This window comes from Aspergillus eucalypticola (genome assembly GCF_003184535.1).
Source record: "Aspergillus eucalypticola CBS 122712 chromosome Unknown BO83scaffold_9, whole genome shotgun sequence".
In the NCBI taxonomy this organism is placed as follows: Eukaryota; Fungi; Ascomycota; class Eurotiomycetes; order Eurotiales; family Aspergillaceae; genus Aspergillus; species Aspergillus eucalypticola.
In genome coordinates this window covers 726,432-742,765 of record NW_020290283.1, presented here as the reverse complement: position 1 = coordinate 742,765, position 16,334 = coordinate 726,432, and the positions used below count along the sequence as shown (strand labels likewise).

Genomic DNA, 16,334 nt, shown 5'->3' with positions numbered 1-16,334 from the left:
ACTATACGGCAATGATCAAGAGATGGAATCAAATTTTAGTAATTTTTAAACCCATTAACTATCATATTTCCAAAGAAAAGAGAAAAAAAATCCCATATCCCTCTACGCACCCCTTCGGACCCCTATATAGTGGGATTGCGTAGATTGATATTGATTAGCTGAGGATCTTCTCGAAAGTAGCTCAATAATGAGGGGAAGTATATCTTGTGATATTATAGTCACCAGATCAGCGCTGGCTGGATATGAAGTCACTCCTAGTACCACGTTGCGTATCATTGGGGCCGAAAGTAAGAGCATTACACCTGTACTCTGGAGTAAGATCAATACAAACATATCTCCATAGAACCTGAGGCGCGCGGTCCACCTCAAAGGAAAAATAAATAAATAGAACAGCAAAGGGGTCAATCTGGAGTTCAGGGCGTGGTGGGTTCAGAACTCGTCTAGTATTGGAAAAATTGACTATTGGGATGCGCATGCTTAAACGCAGGTTCGACTACAACACGATACATATACTCCTAATATTCACATAATTTCAAGGGCTTTTGATTGATTCTCGCTAATTACAATGGGTATTCATGAATCATAAAAGGTATGCTGCACTTCCATCCCAACAAGATGAGTTTGGAATCCGAGAATGTATAGCCAAGGGCGGGTTGAGAAGTACTAGTGACCATAATACATGGCTCCAACTTTCTATACATGAATGATGAGCCTGAGCACATACCAAGGACGTGCCGCCACAGGATGTAACCGAAGACAATGGGTTGTCGGTAAGGGACATTCCAGAAGTCCGAATAAACAATGTTATTCTGGTAGACCCTGAGCCCTAGAAGAATAAACATGAGAAGACAAAGCGAGTGCGAGCCAAGGTTATCTTCTGGTGTACCGAGTCGCCTAATGCAACATAGACAGTTGTGCATTGGACTACTCTTACAACAGAGCCATTCCACCAACAACTGCAGCACCTAGCATACCCCACGCAGCAGTCTCCAAAGCAACAGCACCGCCAGTAGAGGTAGCAGCGCTTGAGCTTCCCGAAGAGGTGCTAGAAGAGGAGCTGCTCTGCGCTTCTCCAGAGGAAGTGGATTCATTGGCGTTGCGCTCTGCCGCAGCTCCAGTGAAAGCCACAGCAGTCACACCGGTGTTGTTCGAGCAGGAGGATGGTTCTTCGTAGGAGACGGTGGAGGAGAATTGAATGTCGGCGCACTGGGCGAGGTTAGCATCTACTCACACATAATGATTGACAGGGCAACATACAGCGTAGAGACCTCCGGTGGGATCACCATTGCTCTGGACCTGCACAGTTGCGTTCATTCCATCGGTGATGTTGGTGCCAAGAATGGATTCATCGAACTTGATGTGCGGAAGGCAGAAAGCACCCAATCCCTGGATTTCAAAGGTCTGATGAAGGGTAATGTTGTAGTTGGTTCCGGGGTCGGAACCCAGCGCCAGGAGAACCTCGACAGCAGTCTGGGAGTGACCCATGGACAATGCGACGGGGAAAGAACCGGCGGAAATAGAGACCTGCGTACGATTGCTGGACTGGGCAGCTCCGCCGCAGGGGAATTGGGTCATCTGCTCTTCAGATCCATCACGGCTGGTAGGATACTTGAGCTCGAAGTGGGCGGCGACCAAGGGCGCAAGAGACGCCAGGTAGAGGATAGGGAGCTTCATGGTGTTGAGGATTGAGGGATCGGCGGTTTGAAGAGCGGAAATGACGTGAGATAGATATTACACAGGGACCCTCGATAGTTTTATAGTTATGCAAGACATGCTTTGAGCGGGTAAGAGCTGATTATAATGAAATTCTACGGCAGGACCGGGATTGTACAGGGTTAAGCGAGGTAATTACAGGATGAGCGAGTATTATTCCCGCAGAAGGGACCAAAGCCGATTAACCTGATACTAGTCACTACTTAGTAACATGAATCTTGGATGTTGTTTTGTGCCACTGAGAAGCTGGAGCTCCAGGGACCCTGCAGTGAGTCCTAGCAGCACTAGGGCTGATTGGGTTAGGAAATGTGCTCATTTCTTCTCAAGACTGGCAAATCCGGTGAAGTTCCCCGGTTCAAGTCCGCCATGTGGGGGATTGCCAAGCCTGTCCATTGTGCCTGAGCTCGTGTCTATACCCTCGGATATAAGACATGGGGGACTATGTTGTGAATAAACGTGGTTATACGGTGTCAACTTACAAGTAGATGGTTTCAGTGTCAGTTTGAGGGCACTAGATAACCAAGGGACGGAATGGTACCCCGCTCGTCTTTCTAGGCACATCTTACTTCCTCCACTGAGTCACATTAAGATAAATTCATCTGTCAAACAGTTCCTTTGCGCGAACTCGGCTGTGTCGACCACAGGAGGGATTGCATGATTCTAGATCCAAGATAATCTGGCGAGTTTGACATGAAGACTACCATTGCAATCTATAACTATGAGTAATATTGCGTTTCGATACCATACACTCATTTTAGGAGAGCACTATGTTGATACTGTGCGTATTGGAAGGAGACCCATCAGCAGCTTCTCAAATAAATAAATGAGAGAAACAGACGGACCGCATCAAATGCGGAAGTCACCTGCTGTCTGGCGATGCAGTCCAGAACAACTGATGGCGGGAAGCACCCGCCTCATACAACAAAGTGTTGTCCGTGCTACCTTTACGTGCCATTGCCACAGTGCATATCTACTAGTCTTACAGAAATCTAACTAAACTTCAGCAATCCCCAGCACTTATTCAGTATGTTATTCTTCGATTTCTTGAAGCGATTTTACTATGCGGCAGTTAGCTCGCCCACCCCGAGGAAGAGGGATGACGCCATCAGAATAGGACTGCTTGGAGCATCCTCCATAGCGTGAGTTGATGAAGCACAGACTTGCAGGCTATTTGATTTATGTCTGCTCTAGTCCCCTGGCCATAATTTTACCCGCCTTGTCGCACCCGGAAGTCATCGTGGCAGCGGTCGCTGCTCGAGATCCCGAGCGCGCCCGTCAGTACGCCGAGAAGTACAGCATTCCGATCGTCCATAATACTTATCAAGGTGAGATTCTCCACAACTGGATTGAACTTGACGGAGCATGGATGGGTCTTAATGCACGTGTCAGAACTTCTGAGCGATCCAGCCATCGACGCAGTCTATATTGCTCTGCCGAATTCCCTACACTTTGAGTGGGCCCTGCGCTCCATACAAGCAAGAAAGCATGTTCTTCTTGAGAAGCCGTCCTGTTCGAATGCCGATGAGGCAAGGTCACTCTTCAGACATCCATTAGTGACTGCGCCGAATGCCCCGGTTCTTCTTGAAGCTTTCCACTATCAATTTCACCCAGCCTGGCAGGCTTTTCTCTACCAAGTTAATCACCTTCCCTGGGGCGCGACTGTAGAGCATGTCTATTCCCAACAGTATCTTCCCAAAGGGTATTTGGAAATGGACGACATCCGCTTCCACTATGGCTTGTCAGGTGGCTGTCTCATGGACCTAGCAACGTATCCTCTCTCCTGCGTGCGGCAGGTGCTGGGTAGAGGGGAGCATCTCAATCCCATTGAAGCACTGCATCGCCCCTTGCCTGTTGCATCAGATGGATATCAGCCGGAGCCACAGATTGACGCGGCAATAAAAGCTACCTACGCTACAGACAGTGACAAGACCGCAGAAATCAGGGGTGATCTGTTATTTGGAGGAGGGTTTTCGTTTCTTCCGGCGGCATGGTCTCATTCCCTGCCGTCATTCAAATGGCCCAAGACTGAAGCAAGAACAGGAGAGATACTGCTTAATGGACAAAACGATGAAGTACGCCACTTTGTCAGAAGGAAAGTAACGTTGTGGAATCACCTCATTCCAACGGTCTACCACCGGATCGATATTTGCGATACACATACTCTCCGCCGAGGGGAAGAGGTTGTGAAGACGTGGGATGTGATGGAGTATGCCAAAGCATACAACTGGCCAGCGGGCGATGTACGAGCGCAGACCTATAAGGAATGGTGGACTACCTGGCGCTGCCAACTAGAAGAGTTTGTCAATCGGATCAAGGGTCGTGCGGGCTCCGGGGTGTGGATCGACGGTGAGGAGAGCATTGCGCAGATGGAGGCGATCGACGATACGTACGCTCAGGCGGGATTGCTGACACGGCCGACCAGTGCTTTTGAGGTTGCAATTGATAGAGATCCGGGTACCAATAGTTTGAAGCCTGCGTATTACTACAAATTGTCGATAGAAAGTAAGTAGTCAGTATCTTTACGGATGGATTTCCAATCATCAACATTTAAAGACACTGCAGCGTATCAATTGCCATTCGCGGTTAGTGGCATGGATCCTGCCCGCGCCGTCCGTGTGGTCCCGTCCGCACCAATAAGAGGGGGACAACCTACAGCCGATCACACCACGCGTGAGGCCAATAGTCCACTGTAACCTGCAAAGCCTACAGGGATTATGTACTTGGTATACCCAGGCATGTGATGTCTTTTGACCGAAACCATGTTATTATGCCGACACAGTCCAAAACCTCCCCAGACATTATCTCTATGTACTGAAGTCTAAGCTAATCACACACCCTCGACTGTAATGGTATCAGGGCAAAAAAGCGACACAGAGCAGAGATCCAAGAGACCAATAAGCGAAAAGTGGTATCTGACAAACAACCAAAAAGTCAAAAGTGCACATGTACCACACTCGCTATCCCAAAATTATTGAAATGAATGCAATGCAATGCAATGCAAGGCTAGACCAGCACCGAACACCCGAACCGAGAACACCGTGCGAAATAGAAGTCGTTATGTTCGAGGAACCCGAAATGGACATGTATGTATGTATATATGTATGTGAGTAGGACTAATGTTCATGCTCGTTCCACTGGATGAAGCGTCCCACGGCAAGTTCGCCCAGGAAGGCACCGGCTAGGACGGAGCAGAAGTATCCGATGTTCATGGTCATGACGGCCAACATCCTGTGATTGTTGTATTAGTATGTGTTCGATATTTGTGGAGGTGAGGTAAAGGGGAACATACAGTAGGTAAGAAACACCGGTGATGACCAGAAAAAGCAGCGCGCGAGGGAGATCTGTGCTGAATCGCCAAGGGAGAGGTTCGCGGGCTGCTTTGTGGATGACTTTGACTTTCTCCTCGACCCCTTGGGCTGTGATGAGACTGGCTTCTTTGGATTCGGGATCAGCGTCAATGCGACCTGCTTCGGTGGATTTCCCTGCGACGGCGATATAGCGACGGTTGACGTGGGCGTCGAGCCAGCGGCGTTCCAGGAGGGCTTTGAAGGCGGCCAGACAGCGGGAGATGATGGCGAGGACGATGAGGAAGATGCAGGTGCCGGCGTAGGTGCCGCTGGAGGACGGGGTCCATTGGTTGGAGAAGAGGGGGGTGTCGTGGGCGTTCATGAAGACCATTGACATGGACATGGACATAGAAGAAGAGGAAGAGGAAGAGGTGGACATGGGCATAGACATGGAGGTAGAGGTGGAGGAGCCCATAGACATGTCCATTGTGGACGACGCGGTGGAGGTAGCCATTGACATGCCGGACATGGTAGTGGAGGTGGTTCCCATGTCCATACCGGTCATTGAGCTCATGTCCATTGTTGGTAAGTCGAGATGTAGTGTGAGTGGAGTAGAGTAGGATTAGGGTGGTGTTTGGTATGGACGGTTCGGGTAGGAGGTATGAACTGGAATGTGGGAAAATTGATATATTTAAAGATGTCAAAGCACCAGCCCTATGTACAAGATACTTTATATGACGGGATTGGGAAAAGGAAGAAGGAAAAAGAGGAATGAAATGTTAATGAAGACATAGAAAAGCGGGCCATGGCTGTCACATCCGGTGATTTTCCGCATCTTTCAAGGACCCCGAAAACTCGCGGACCCGCCAGGTAAGCGGCCGATGGCGCTAGAGCACGTTTGGGCGGCATTTGAGCACATTTTGGCTGCGGGAGCCAATCAGAAGCTGCAGAGCTCAAGGCCCGTCCGAAAGCATGGCCGGATTAGCAGGTGGGGATTGAGCAGATTATTACTACTCACTGAGTCGCTTTGACTATGATTCCCTCTCATTTTCTCTCAATTATACTCAATATGACTGACTACAGTAGATAGGCAGTATTGGCATCGGATTCGATCTTGGACCCTTAGTCGCTCGTTTTCGCCTAATTGTCATTTGCTTTCTCCTCTTTCGTTCCCCGCGATATGTACATCGTGCATTTCTTCTACCATCATGCTTGAATACAATTTCTTTCATTTCTAGTATATACTGAGTTCTCTTTCTTTATACCCTAATCCGGATACTACTAGTCTACATACCTGCAAGATGGACATGTCCATGTCTGGCATGGGCCACATGTCCATGGGAGATGGCGTGCCTGGTCTGTTCTATCTGCAGAAGATGTACTGGGTTGTTGTAGGAAGTGCCATCGCTGCTGGAACAGTCATTAATATCCTGAATCGTTTCCTCGCCTACCAAAGGTAAGCTCCATTGTTTATCGAAATAACGTATGCTCATTCCATCAGGTTAAAGGACTCGTCCTTGACTCCCTCCAAGCCCAAGTCTATCTTCTTCAGCACATATGCCACCTTAACAGCCATCGTGCGTGAAGCCAGCTATGCAACCTTGCCCCCGTTGTCATTCCGGGGCCACTTCTATCACTTTGCGCCGCTGGGCCCTGTGGCTATCATCCTGGCAAACCTCATCGTTGTGCTCGTCTTTTGTTTCTACAAGCTGGACACGGCCGACCAGTGGAAATGGGAAGATGTGGGCTACCGCACTGGGTTCATTGCTATCTGCCAGCTGCCGTTGATTTTCCTGTTGGCAGGCAGGCAAAACCTCATTGGTATGCTCGTAGGTATGAGCTACGAGCGTCTTAATTGGTTCCATCGGTGGATCGCGCGGACGCTGTGGCTGACCGCTACAATCCACATGTGCTTTTGGTTTCGTGATTGGGGCCGTTATAACTACATCGTCTACGAGCTGAAGAACTACACCCTGGCAACGAGAGGGTTCGCCGCTTGGATTATTTTGACCTTCATTGTCATCACGTCCGCTGCACCGATTCGACGGCTCGGGTACGAGTTTTTTGTTTTACAGCATCTGGTGACGTTTGTTGGTTTCATCGTTGCCGTGTGGCTTCATGCACCGGCAGAAGTCAAAGTGTGGGTGTGGATTCCCATCGGGTTTCTTGTCTTTGATCGGGTGGCGCGCTACTTGTGGGCGACCTATGCGAACTTGTCGATTTTCCATCGTTCCAAGAGCCCGGCTCATGCTCTCTGGGCGAATCGGGCGACTTTCACCCCGTTGCCAGGCAATGTAACTCGTATAGCGATTGAGAATCCTGGAGTCGGGTGGAAGCCGGGTCAACATGTGTTTCTCACATGCCACTCCATTGTGCCTCTGCAGAGCCACCCCTTCACCATTGCGTCCATACCAGAAGACAACAAGATGGTGATGTACGTGCGCGCAGAGAAGGGCGGCACTCGACGCTTTTTCCGATATGCATCGAAGAACCACCAGGTGCTTGGGGCTAGTGACCAGGTGGCTGTGAAGCAGGCACGTACAGTCTTCATCGAGGGACCGTATGGACAAATGCGGCCTCTGAAGCAATTTGACAGTGTGATCCTACTCGCCGGCGGCATGGGGGCGACATTCACCGTGCCTTGCCTGCGGGATATAGTCGCCAAGTGGAAGGCTGAAAGCACAGCGCGGCTTGCAGCAACCAAGCGGGTCCGATTCGTCTGGGTGATCAAATCGCGCACGCAGCTGAGCTGGTTCGACCGCCAGTTGCAAGAGGTGCTGAGGGATGTTGAGGAAGTCCGGCTCGCCAATCCGGACGTCATTCGGGAAATCGAGATGAGCATCTACATTACTTGTGACGAGAAGCTAGAGCAGGCGCAGAACACGCTTTGCGCCCAGGAACAGTCGTTGTTCCAGCTGCAGTCAAGCTTACCTGCGAACGAGAAATCCCTCGAAGCGGAGAAAGCAGCGACCGACGCTGTAGCCATAGAATCTGTGGAGCAGTCTGGCTGTCAACCTGACGGAAAATGCTGCTGCACAGTGCCCATCAAAGATGAAGATGCCATCGACGCTACAACCTGTACATGCTCCGGGCATGCCGCACCGCAGTCTACCAGCGAGCTTGCAACAGGATCAGACTCGAAGCCAACGCAGAAACCGCTGCCCAATCTTACAGTCCTGTCTGGTCGACCGCACGCGCGCACGATCATCCGCAAGGTCCTCGAGAAAGCAGAGGGCGAGAGCGCGGTAGTGGTGTGTGGACCGAGGGGGTTGTCCGACGACGTGCGACGCAGCGTGGTGTGTCTGAGTGATGAGCGAGCAGTACATAAGGGGACGGGGGCGCAGGGAATATACCTGCATGTTGAGCAATTTGGGTGGTAGCAGCACACAAAGTAAATAGCATATGTTTTAATTAGATGATATGATACCCTAATCACTTCTAACAATATTGATATCAAACCAATTACGCAGTCTACTTCTACCATTGAATCTGATTAAATCGAATCTTTACCATCCCACATTGAGAAAAAAAAAAAAAAAAAAAAAAAAAAAAAAGGAATAATCCCCTGTTCAGCCTCTTCATAAAAAAAATGAAAAGAAATTCAAAAAGTCGGGCACCCAAACAGGCAACCAAAACACTTCCCTTACACCCTCTCCATACGGCGTAACTAACGTTAGCTCCGGTGAGTCAACCCATATGACGTAATCAGACAGACCTCTCACCAACCACTCCAATTATCTCCATCAGACCAGACCCCTGCTGCCAATATCATCAACCACAACCTTATCACCTACCTACCATCCACCATCTACTTACATACAAACATACATACATACATACATACATACATACACCCAATTCAATCCCAAAATGGTCTTCCGCTTCGTACGTCTTCATCCCCCCAATCCCTCACCTCCCCCATATCCCCCCAAATCCCTCACTAACCCCCGGGGGAAAATAATATAGGCAAAAACCCTCGACCCAATAACCCTCTTCCACGCCCCCCACCTCCCCTCCAGCAAATCCGCCCTCAGCATCCTCCAACGCGCCTCCACAACAGCCGCAAGCACGACAGGCACTCCGCGGGGCGAATTCCAGCTGGAGGTGAGCACTGCGCCGCCGACGAATGACCAATTGCGGAATATTCTCGAGTATGTATCGGGAAGTAACACGGGGAGTGGTGCTGGGATTGGGAAGGTGTATGGTGTGGGCGAGGTGGTGAGGGGGGCGAGGGATGCGGAGGATGCGATTAAGAGGTTTAAGGCGGATCCCGAAGGGAGTTTTGTGAGACCTATTGTAAGTCAATTTCATTTTTTTCTTTCGGAATGGTTGGGATTGTGTTGGTGTCATGGATTGAGCATCATAGCTAACGGGTTGGTGTGTAGACAGTCGACTGGACGAAAGGACAGGCTGTGGTTGGGGATAATGAGTCGGAGATTCTGAAAATGGTGCAGGAGTTGGAGTGAAGGGATTGAACTATTCTGATTCTAGTATACTGCAACTCATGCAGGTCTACGATAGCTGTATCATACACAACTCCTTTCTCTTAACCCTCCCATTTCGTATCCGTTCCATTAAAAGTACTCGCTAAAACAATCCTCGAGATCCAGCTCGTGCCCGAATAGAACTCCCGTCATTCATGCAGCCTAAAACATCGTTCCGAATGATCCGTCCGTCGCGATCGGTTTGCGCGGTGAGCCGCGGCCTAGCCCGTCCATGGCCGGCTTGCGGTGTCTGGTGCTGTTAGCATAATTACAGATACGCAGTTGATGGGGAAGCCTACCGGAATGTAAATCCAACAAATAATCCCTTGCTCATCTTATCATCACGCTCCGCCATCTCTTCCAGCGCGCGTTGCTTGTCGTGAACCTCCTTGTACTTGGCCATGTCCGCTTCGTTGGTAAAGTCGTCAAAGTAGCCCGCGTCTGTCTCCGAATCCAGCTCGGGCACAAACGGCGCACGCTGCTCGCGCAGATGGGTAAAATCCACCTCGCTGAAGTAGTCGTGCGCGTGGATCTCTTGGATGTTCTTGAACCGCTTCTCCTTTGATGCCACCAGCTTGGTGATGAGGTCCCACGTGCGTCGCGACAGGAAGTAGTTCGGGTCTTCGTACACCGGCTTGCGGAGCACCTTTTGCCAGTTCTTCAGGTTCTGCCACGTCTCGTCCACCGTCGCGCCGGCAAACGGCGGGTATCCGGCGAGGGCCTCGAAGAGCATGCATCCCAAACTCCAGTAGTCGACCGTAAAATCATACTGCTCGCCCTTGAGCACTTCGGGTGCCATGTAGTCGGGCGACCCAACAATCGACTTGGCGTAGTTGACCTGGCGCTCTCGCAGCGACCGATAGCCCTGGCGACGCTCTGCCACCGTGCGCTGTTCCATGGGGCGACCGAACGGCACCGGCGTGTTGCCAACCTCCTCCAGCTTCACCCGCATGGACTCAATCTTGCCAGGGTTTAGCATACCCGCGGCCAGGCCAAAGTCAGTCAGCTTGACGTGACCACTTGAGTCAATGAGAAAGTTTTCTGGCTTCAAATCGCGGTGAATGTATCCCAACGCATGCAACGCATCGATACAGCTGAACATCTCTGCAATATAGAACCGAGCATGGCGATTGTGCAAGACTCCGGTGTTATTCAGCAGCGTGCGAAAGTCACCTCCCGGCACATACTCCATTGCCAGGTAGATCTGGTCGTCATCCTGGAACGCGTACAGCAGCTTGACCAACCAGTCGCTCTTGGCGGCCGTCAAGATATCGCGCTCAGTGAGAATATGGCGGATCTCGTCCAACTTGAACAGTAACTTCTTGCTCATCACCTTGAGCGCGCACACCTCCCGCGTATCCTTCTTCTGCGCCAGATAGACCTGTCCATAACCTCCCTGGCCCACTTGCGTCAAGATCTGAAAGTCGTGCTGGCGGAGTCGAGTGCGGCGTTTGCGGAGGTGGGCCCGTTCCCGACCCAGATATTTCAGCAGAGCGGGCTCATACGTCTCCATCGGAGTGGCGGGGGGCTCGGGGTTGGAAGACCGGAACTGCGCATAGCGGTTTTGGCGGTTGTGCACGTAGCTCAGTAAATCAAAGTAATGATCGAGGAAGTCTAAACAGTTAGCCAATACACTGGAAATTCCTGCAAGGTATGGCAACCTACAAAGCTGTGTCACATTTACCAATCGCTTAACTCTAGGATTCTGCAGCTTCTCCAACTCCTCCGGGGTCAACCCCCGCATGGGAACCTGACGACGCTGAATGCTCTCGAGATCTCGTTGCTGGTATGGTTCATGGCGGGAGATGGCAGCAGCCGCGGGGTTCGGACCGAGGTCTTTGGTGAGACGGGTGGAGTTGGGAGAGGTGTTTTCTTTGTTGGCTTTGCGCGTGGGACTGCCTGGTGGCTGACGGATGACACTTTCGGTAAAGTCCTCGCCGGATCGGGGCGGCGCGAACATGGGGTGGTTGTAGTGGTTATAGGTGCTTTTGGTGGGCGAGGTGGGGTTCAGCTTGAGAGCTTTTTCGAACACGTTGGGCAGGTCGATTGCGCCGGGGGGCATGCGATTTTTGCTGGGACTCCCTTGGGGGGTTTGCACGGGGCTGGTGAAGCCATTTTCAGCGGGTGTGGAGGGGCGATCGAGAGCTTCATTTCCGGCACGAGTATGAAGGAGTGGCGGCGGGTTGGGGAGACGGAGGCCCGGGCGATCTGAGGTGTCGATATTGAGAGCCATGTTGGGCTCGGAAGTGTGCTGGCGACCGTTACTCAACAGGTGGAGGTATGGATCAGCTCAAACACGGGGTGTCTTTAAACAACGACCGCGAGGTGGAAGAGGTCGTGGCGGGGGAGATTAAAAAGGAACGAGGGATAGGAAATTAAAAGCACGAGTAGAGAGACTCGGAATCCCAAGCGAATGGAAAAAGAAATGGGATGGAAAACAAAACGGAAGATTAAAAAAAAAAAAGCAAAGAAGGGGTGGAGAGACAGGGAAAAAGCAAACGAGGAAGAAGAGGAGACAGAGAAGATCAATGACTTTGTTCGGGCAGGAATGGAGAGAAGCAAGGACGATGACCCGACGAGAACAAGTCAGTCAGTCAGGGGAGAAAGAGACGATGCCCGATGGAATTGATTGGGAATGATGAAGAAGAGGGAGAAAGAGAAGAAGGAGAAGGAGAGAGGGGAAGTTTGTTGAATGAAGTAGGGAAGAAGGGGAAAGAGAGGGGGGAAGGAAGTGGAAGTTCAAGAAAGTGAATATTCTTTCTCTCTTTCTTCCTTTCTTTCTCTCAACTCATCCACTTTTGCCCTTTCTTCTCCCAGTTACAGTTTAACTTCAGCAAAGCAAAAGATGAGCCGCAGCTGAGAACCAGCCACTCTTGACTTAACAGACCAACGAGATGCCACCGATCCAACTCTGCGCCGCCCCTCTCTTTGCGACCATCGCAACGTTGCTGGGGTAACTCCCTTGTTCCGATCCCATCTGCTCTCCGATGCTGGTGACGATGCCAGGGTCAGCCGCGAGTCAATCTCGTTCCTGACGCTCTTTCGGCTGGTGATTGGGGAACTCGTGAGGCTGAGGATGGAGTCATCTTCTCCCACCACCAGTCAGAGTGTCTCTGCACGTCATTTTCCCACTCAACTCCCTTTAGACGAGGTGGGTGAGAAACTAGTGTGTCCAGCAATCTGGGTAAAACTAGTCGTCCTTCTATATCTGGAACCTTGTTGGGTGAGATCGCTCCGATCCCATGGGGCAGATCTGAGTTGATCATTTACGGGAGGGAGGGAGGAGAATTGGTTGGTGGTGGTGGTGATGCTAAAATATTTCATCCCCATCCATCGGGTGTATACAGACAGCTCTGACACTGACAGTCACACAACATAGTGTTTCGGTCCAGACTACAACAATACCATTCTTTTAAAATCAAAGCAATTCAACATTAAAACAATACTAGTACTAGCAAGTTGATTTAGAGAAGAGGGGTGCAATCCACACCGGCGTCATCGCGCCCTGGTTCTTGTTTACAGTTCCCGTAAACACAACCAAGGAACCGCTCCCACAAGCAGTGGAACCTTTCTGTCTACCAAACCATGGTTCATCTCCCAGCCATCAACTAGACTATCATCTCCCCACCCCCCTCCCTCCCTCTCTTCCTCAATCATACATAGTAATAAACACCCCGTTTTAACAGCAAGGAATTTGTTTCAACACAACCCAGGATATTTCAATTACATCATCACTCAAACAGTCTTGGCCCGTTGTCCCGTCTACCATCATCACTCAGTCAGCAACCAGGAGAAAAAAAAAAAAAAAAAAAAAAAAAAAAAAAAAAAACAAAGCATTGAAAAGAACAAGGAATACTCTTACAAAAAAAGCCAACCCATACGACGGCGTCGTAAAAGTCACCTTACTTCCCTTGGGAAAATAAAACACATCCCCGGGGAAAGCCTCAACCTTTTGACCGGTCTCATCCGAGATCTCGAACTTGCCTTCCAGGATGATCTTCATCTCATCGAAGGTGTATTCGTAAACGAGCGGGGTGCCTTTTTCCAGACGGTAGAAGCCGGCCGAGATGGGTTTTTCGGGGTTGTAGCTGTCACTATACATTCATTCCATATTCAGTGTCTAATTAGATTAAATAGTAACTAGTATACGATAATGCGGAAGAATGAAAGGAATAGGGTGTATATATATATATACCTTGAATCCAGATGCCCCAGGAATGCATTCTCGTTGGCAATTAGCGGAGGCTCATAGATGTGTTGGGATCGAGGGTGGTGCTTGAATGCGATGGCCATGTTTGGTCTAGGTATTTGTCGTAGTCACAATTGGATTACTTGTATGAGAGTCTTTCTAATATTCCATTCTTTTAGATACACTGGGAAGGTTATTGGCTTTATACCAAACTCCTTCCCAACATTTATCCTCGCTCATTTCTGATCTCATTTTACCTACAACGGAATACCTATACCCGTTTGCGGAGCAATCCAGTTCTTTCTCCTCCTCCTCCTCCTCCTCCTCCTCCTCTTTGCTATTGCTGTTTGTTTGACTCTCTTCCCACGGATCCGACTCCCGTAGTGGGATAGATAGCACGCTTCGACATCTCGTAGACATAGTAGATTAGTACAATCCCAGTAGGAGTTGGCGAACTGAGGGGTAGCCAGTTAGTAAGCAAGCAGAGTAGTTTAAACTCGTTGAGGGGAATTTGCTCAGTTCCGAAATAAGGGTTATCAGATAGGGAGGAGTAAACCGGGGTGCCCTTGATAGTTACTGATAGAGAGAGAGAGAGAGAGAGGCATAGTATGTACGGAGTACAACTATCGACTATCCTAGAAAAGAATTAGAATGAATCGATAGGATACCACATCCGAAAAGGAACCATGACCCTAATTAGTAAGATCAAGTAAGGCAAGGCATGGACATCCGACGCACGGCAGGGGAAGCAAGCAGACAAGCCAGACAAGCAAGAACAGGATATTTTACCCCAGATGGGTTAGTACTTCCGACCAATCCTCGTGGATTTGATATGATATGATATGATACGATATCAAGGTTACTTAGTAAGTAGTACCTAGTTAACTAACGAACTAAATACTAGTCAGTAAGTAGTTATGGCCCCCCCCCCTCGCATATCCATCCATCCCCTCTTCCCCTCAACTCCATGCTAACGCTTGTCTCACACCAGCAAATCTTATACTTTGTACTTACTCTGTACTTCCACTCAACCACAAAATCCAATAACAGCCAGAACAAGCAAAGCAAGCAACTGACCATACTCGTCATCTTCAGCATCCATGACGACTTTAATCAATTTCCAATAATCCTATATCCTAACTAGTCCAATCCACCTGACCATACCCTCATTTTCTGTAGAGAAAACAAGAAACAGCTCACATGCAGCCAGTGTCTGAGCCCCTCTCCCCTTCCCCTCCAGCGCAATGATCATCCACCTGCCCAGTTCAGTAAAGCCGAACTTGCAAAGCCTATCCTATCCTATCCTATTCTATCCATCAGTCAGTCAGTCAGTCAGTCGCTTTCTTCTCTCCATCTTCCTTCCCCACCTACCCACCCGGGGATTCTTCCCCTATCAAGAGTGTGTATCTTCAGCACCCATCACCGGACTCTCCGTATGGTAAGAAAAGAAAAGAAAAGAAAAAGTAGGTTAGCTCATCCGCAGATATACTTGCATAATTCCTACTAAAATCACTCCTATGCAAGGCAAAGCAAGATCCGAAATCAGACCACGACAGAGCGAAGAAAAGAGGGATAATTAAAGAAAACTAACTAACTAGTTAGTTAGCGAGGGAACTGACTGACTGACTAACTAAGCAGAGAAAAAAAATAATTGACTCAATCTTTCCCTTTCCTAAGCAAGTAAAAGCAAAAAGCTGAACTAAGCCCGTAGTCCTGCGGGTTTGGTGGGGATCGGCCGGTCTTAAAACGCTGGCTTTTTCCCACCTTTTGTCTTGCAGTCCTGATCCTTTCTTTTCTGGTAGTTGAAGAAACAAGAAGCAAGAAGCAAGAAGCAAAAAGGAAAAAGAAGGAAAGAAGAAAGAAAGAAAGACTGGAAAAGTCGACTGTCGACAAGGAAAGCACACCGATCGAACAGCCCAAGCAGCAATTACACGACGGTCACCCAATGCAAATCTTCTTCCTCACGCAGAAACCCCTCAACTACTTCCTAGCAGCATAACCATCGTCGATTCGCATATACGCCCCGACTGTTCATCTTGTAGACAGTTGTATACGATCGACCATTGTCAGAAACTGTCCCCTGCGACTGCCCGCCTACTATCGCCTGTCTGCCCCCAGTTCAGACCTATATTCGAATCGCCAACCAGTCAATCCTAGTACTCATAGTACACTCCCCTTGCGAACTACTATCGTCTGTCCCATGCGCCATTCAGTCTGCCAGTAATCTCGGTCGGAAAATCTTGCTCTTCCCTAGCGACACTCAAGACCATACACCGACGCGCCATAGCTCGACATAAATTCATTCCAAAAGAAAGCACCCCGGGACCTGACAAATCTTCCAGGTAGTCCCGTAAAGAATGTGACTATTTGCTACACTCATCGCAGAACGCCTTGCTGATTTCAAGCTCCAGTGTAAGACCCCGCGCGACAATACCCATTCAAGCAATCCAAAAAGCATATATTCTCCGTCGCGCCATCAACCCATCAATCATTCAATCGTCCTCAATCATTGTACAGCCCTCGCAACCATGGCTACTACTGTGTCCATAACGAGTGACCTGGAGCCTTATCTGGCATCCCTTCGATCGTATCTGGCTAAGAATAAGCCCCCAGCTTCTCCAACAGAGGATCCAGCCGAAGAGTCCGAGACGAATACCAGCT

General features: G+C 49.6%; 7 protein-coding genes across 7 annotated transcripts; 3 read left to right on the top strand and 4 right to left on the bottom strand.

Annotated features, from left to right (window-relative positions):
• Window positions 1-544: 544 nt before the first annotated feature.
• On the bottom strand, window positions 545-1,735 carry BO83DRAFT_335838 (putative GPI anchored protein). Its single transcript, XM_025528426.1, has 2 exons — window positions 1,258-1,735; window positions 545-1,206 (listed from the first exon to the last, which is right to left on the bottom strand). Exons 1-2 carry the CDS (start codon window positions 1,672-1,674, stop codon window positions 931-933), a joined length of 693 nt encoding a protein of 230 aa, XP_025389359.1. The 5' UTR covers window positions 1,675-1,735; the 3' UTR covers window positions 545-930.
• A 1,004-nt stretch (window positions 1,736-2,739) lies between these two features.
• On the top strand, window positions 2,740-4,223 carry BO83DRAFT_358784 (Gfo/Idh/MocA family protein; the record flags this gene model as incomplete). The annotated part of the gene is made up of 3 exons (XM_025529326.1): window positions 2,740-2,852; window positions 2,905-3,038; window positions 3,103-4,223. 3 exons carry the CDS (start codon window positions 2,740-2,742, stop codon window positions 4,221-4,223), a joined length of 1,368 nt encoding a protein of 455 aa, XP_025389358.1.
• A 241-nt stretch (window positions 4,224-4,464) lies between these two features.
• BO83DRAFT_377543 (copper transporter family protein) lies at window positions 4,465-5,790 on the bottom strand. The gene is made up of 2 exons (XM_025531022.1): window positions 5,003-5,790; window positions 4,465-4,941 (listed from the first exon to the last, which is right to left on the bottom strand). The coding sequence occupies exons 1-2, from the start codon at window positions 5,578-5,580 to the stop codon at window positions 4,827-4,829; spliced, it is 693 nt and encodes a 230-aa protein (XP_025389357.1). The 5' UTR covers window positions 5,581-5,790; the 3' UTR covers window positions 4,465-4,826.
• A 284-nt stretch (window positions 5,791-6,074) lies between these two features.
• BO83DRAFT_416396 (ferric reductase family protein) lies at window positions 6,075-8,497 on the top strand (the record flags this gene model as incomplete). The annotated part of the gene is made up of 4 exons (XM_025534699.1): window positions 6,075-6,356; window positions 6,396-6,456; window positions 6,502-8,296; window positions 8,471-8,497. The coding sequence occupies exons 1-4, from the start codon at window positions 6,302-6,304 to the stop codon at window positions 8,495-8,497; spliced, it is 1,938 nt and encodes a 645-aa protein (XP_025389356.1). The 5' UTR covers window positions 6,075-6,301.
• Window positions 8,498-8,870: 373 nt separating this feature from the next.
• Window positions 8,871-9,671, top strand: BO83DRAFT_416395 (uncharacterized protein; the record flags this gene model as incomplete). The annotated part of the gene is made up of 3 exons (XM_025534698.1): window positions 8,871-8,885; window positions 8,967-9,296; window positions 9,386-9,671. The coding sequence occupies 3 exons, from the start codon at window positions 8,871-8,873 to the stop codon at window positions 9,464-9,466; spliced, it is 426 nt and encodes a 141-aa protein (XP_025389355.1). The 3' UTR covers window positions 9,467-9,671.
• BO83DRAFT_246912 (serine/threonine-protein kinase) lies at window positions 9,499-11,807 on the bottom strand. The gene is made up of 3 exons (XM_025527009.1): window positions 11,150-11,807; window positions 9,784-11,098; window positions 9,499-9,734 (listed from the first exon to the last, which is right to left on the bottom strand). The coding sequence occupies exons 1-3, from the start codon at window positions 11,715-11,717 to the stop codon at window positions 9,647-9,649; spliced, it is 1,971 nt and encodes a 656-aa protein (XP_025389354.1). The 5' UTR covers window positions 11,718-11,807; the 3' UTR covers window positions 9,499-9,646.
• Window positions 11,808-13,219: 1,412 nt separating this feature from the next.
• Window positions 13,220-13,777, bottom strand: BO83DRAFT_426096 (cupin domain-containing protein; the record flags this gene model as incomplete). The annotated part of the gene is made up of 3 exons (XM_025535254.1): window positions 13,220-13,246; window positions 13,347-13,578; window positions 13,680-13,777. 3 exons carry the CDS (start codon window positions 13,775-13,777, stop codon window positions 13,220-13,222), a joined length of 357 nt encoding a protein of 118 aa, XP_025389353.1.
• Between the last annotated feature and the right edge of the window lie 2,557 nt (window positions 13,778-16,334).

Coding starts and splice junctions, on each gene's coding strand:
- BO83DRAFT_335838 (XM_025528426.1), bottom strand. CDS start 1,674: ATGAAGCTCCCTATCCTCTACCTGGCGTCTCTTGCGCCCTTGGTCGCC. Junction 1,207..1,257: donor CCACCGGAGGTCTCTACGCT/GTATGTTGCCCT, acceptor AACCTCGCCCAG/TGCGCCGACATTCAATTCTC.
- BO83DRAFT_377543 (XM_025531022.1), bottom strand. CDS start 5,580: ATGGACATGAGCTCAATGACCGGTATGGACATGGGAACCACCTCCACT. Junction 4,942..5,002: donor ACCGGTGTTTCTTACCTACT/GTATGTTCCCCT, acceptor CAACAATCACAG/GATGTTGGCCGTCATGACCA.
- BO83DRAFT_246912 (XM_025527009.1), bottom strand. CDS start 11,717: ATGGCTCTCAATATCGACACCTCAGATCGCCCGGGCCTCCGTCTCCCC. Junction 11,099..11,149: donor GGTAAATGTGACACAGCTTT/GTAGGTTGCCAT, acceptor CTAACTGTTTAG/ACTTCCTCGATCATTACTTT. Junction 9,735..9,783: donor TTTGTTGGATTTACATTCCG/GTAGGCTTCCCC, acceptor TAACAGCACCAG/ACACCGCAAGCCGGCCATGG.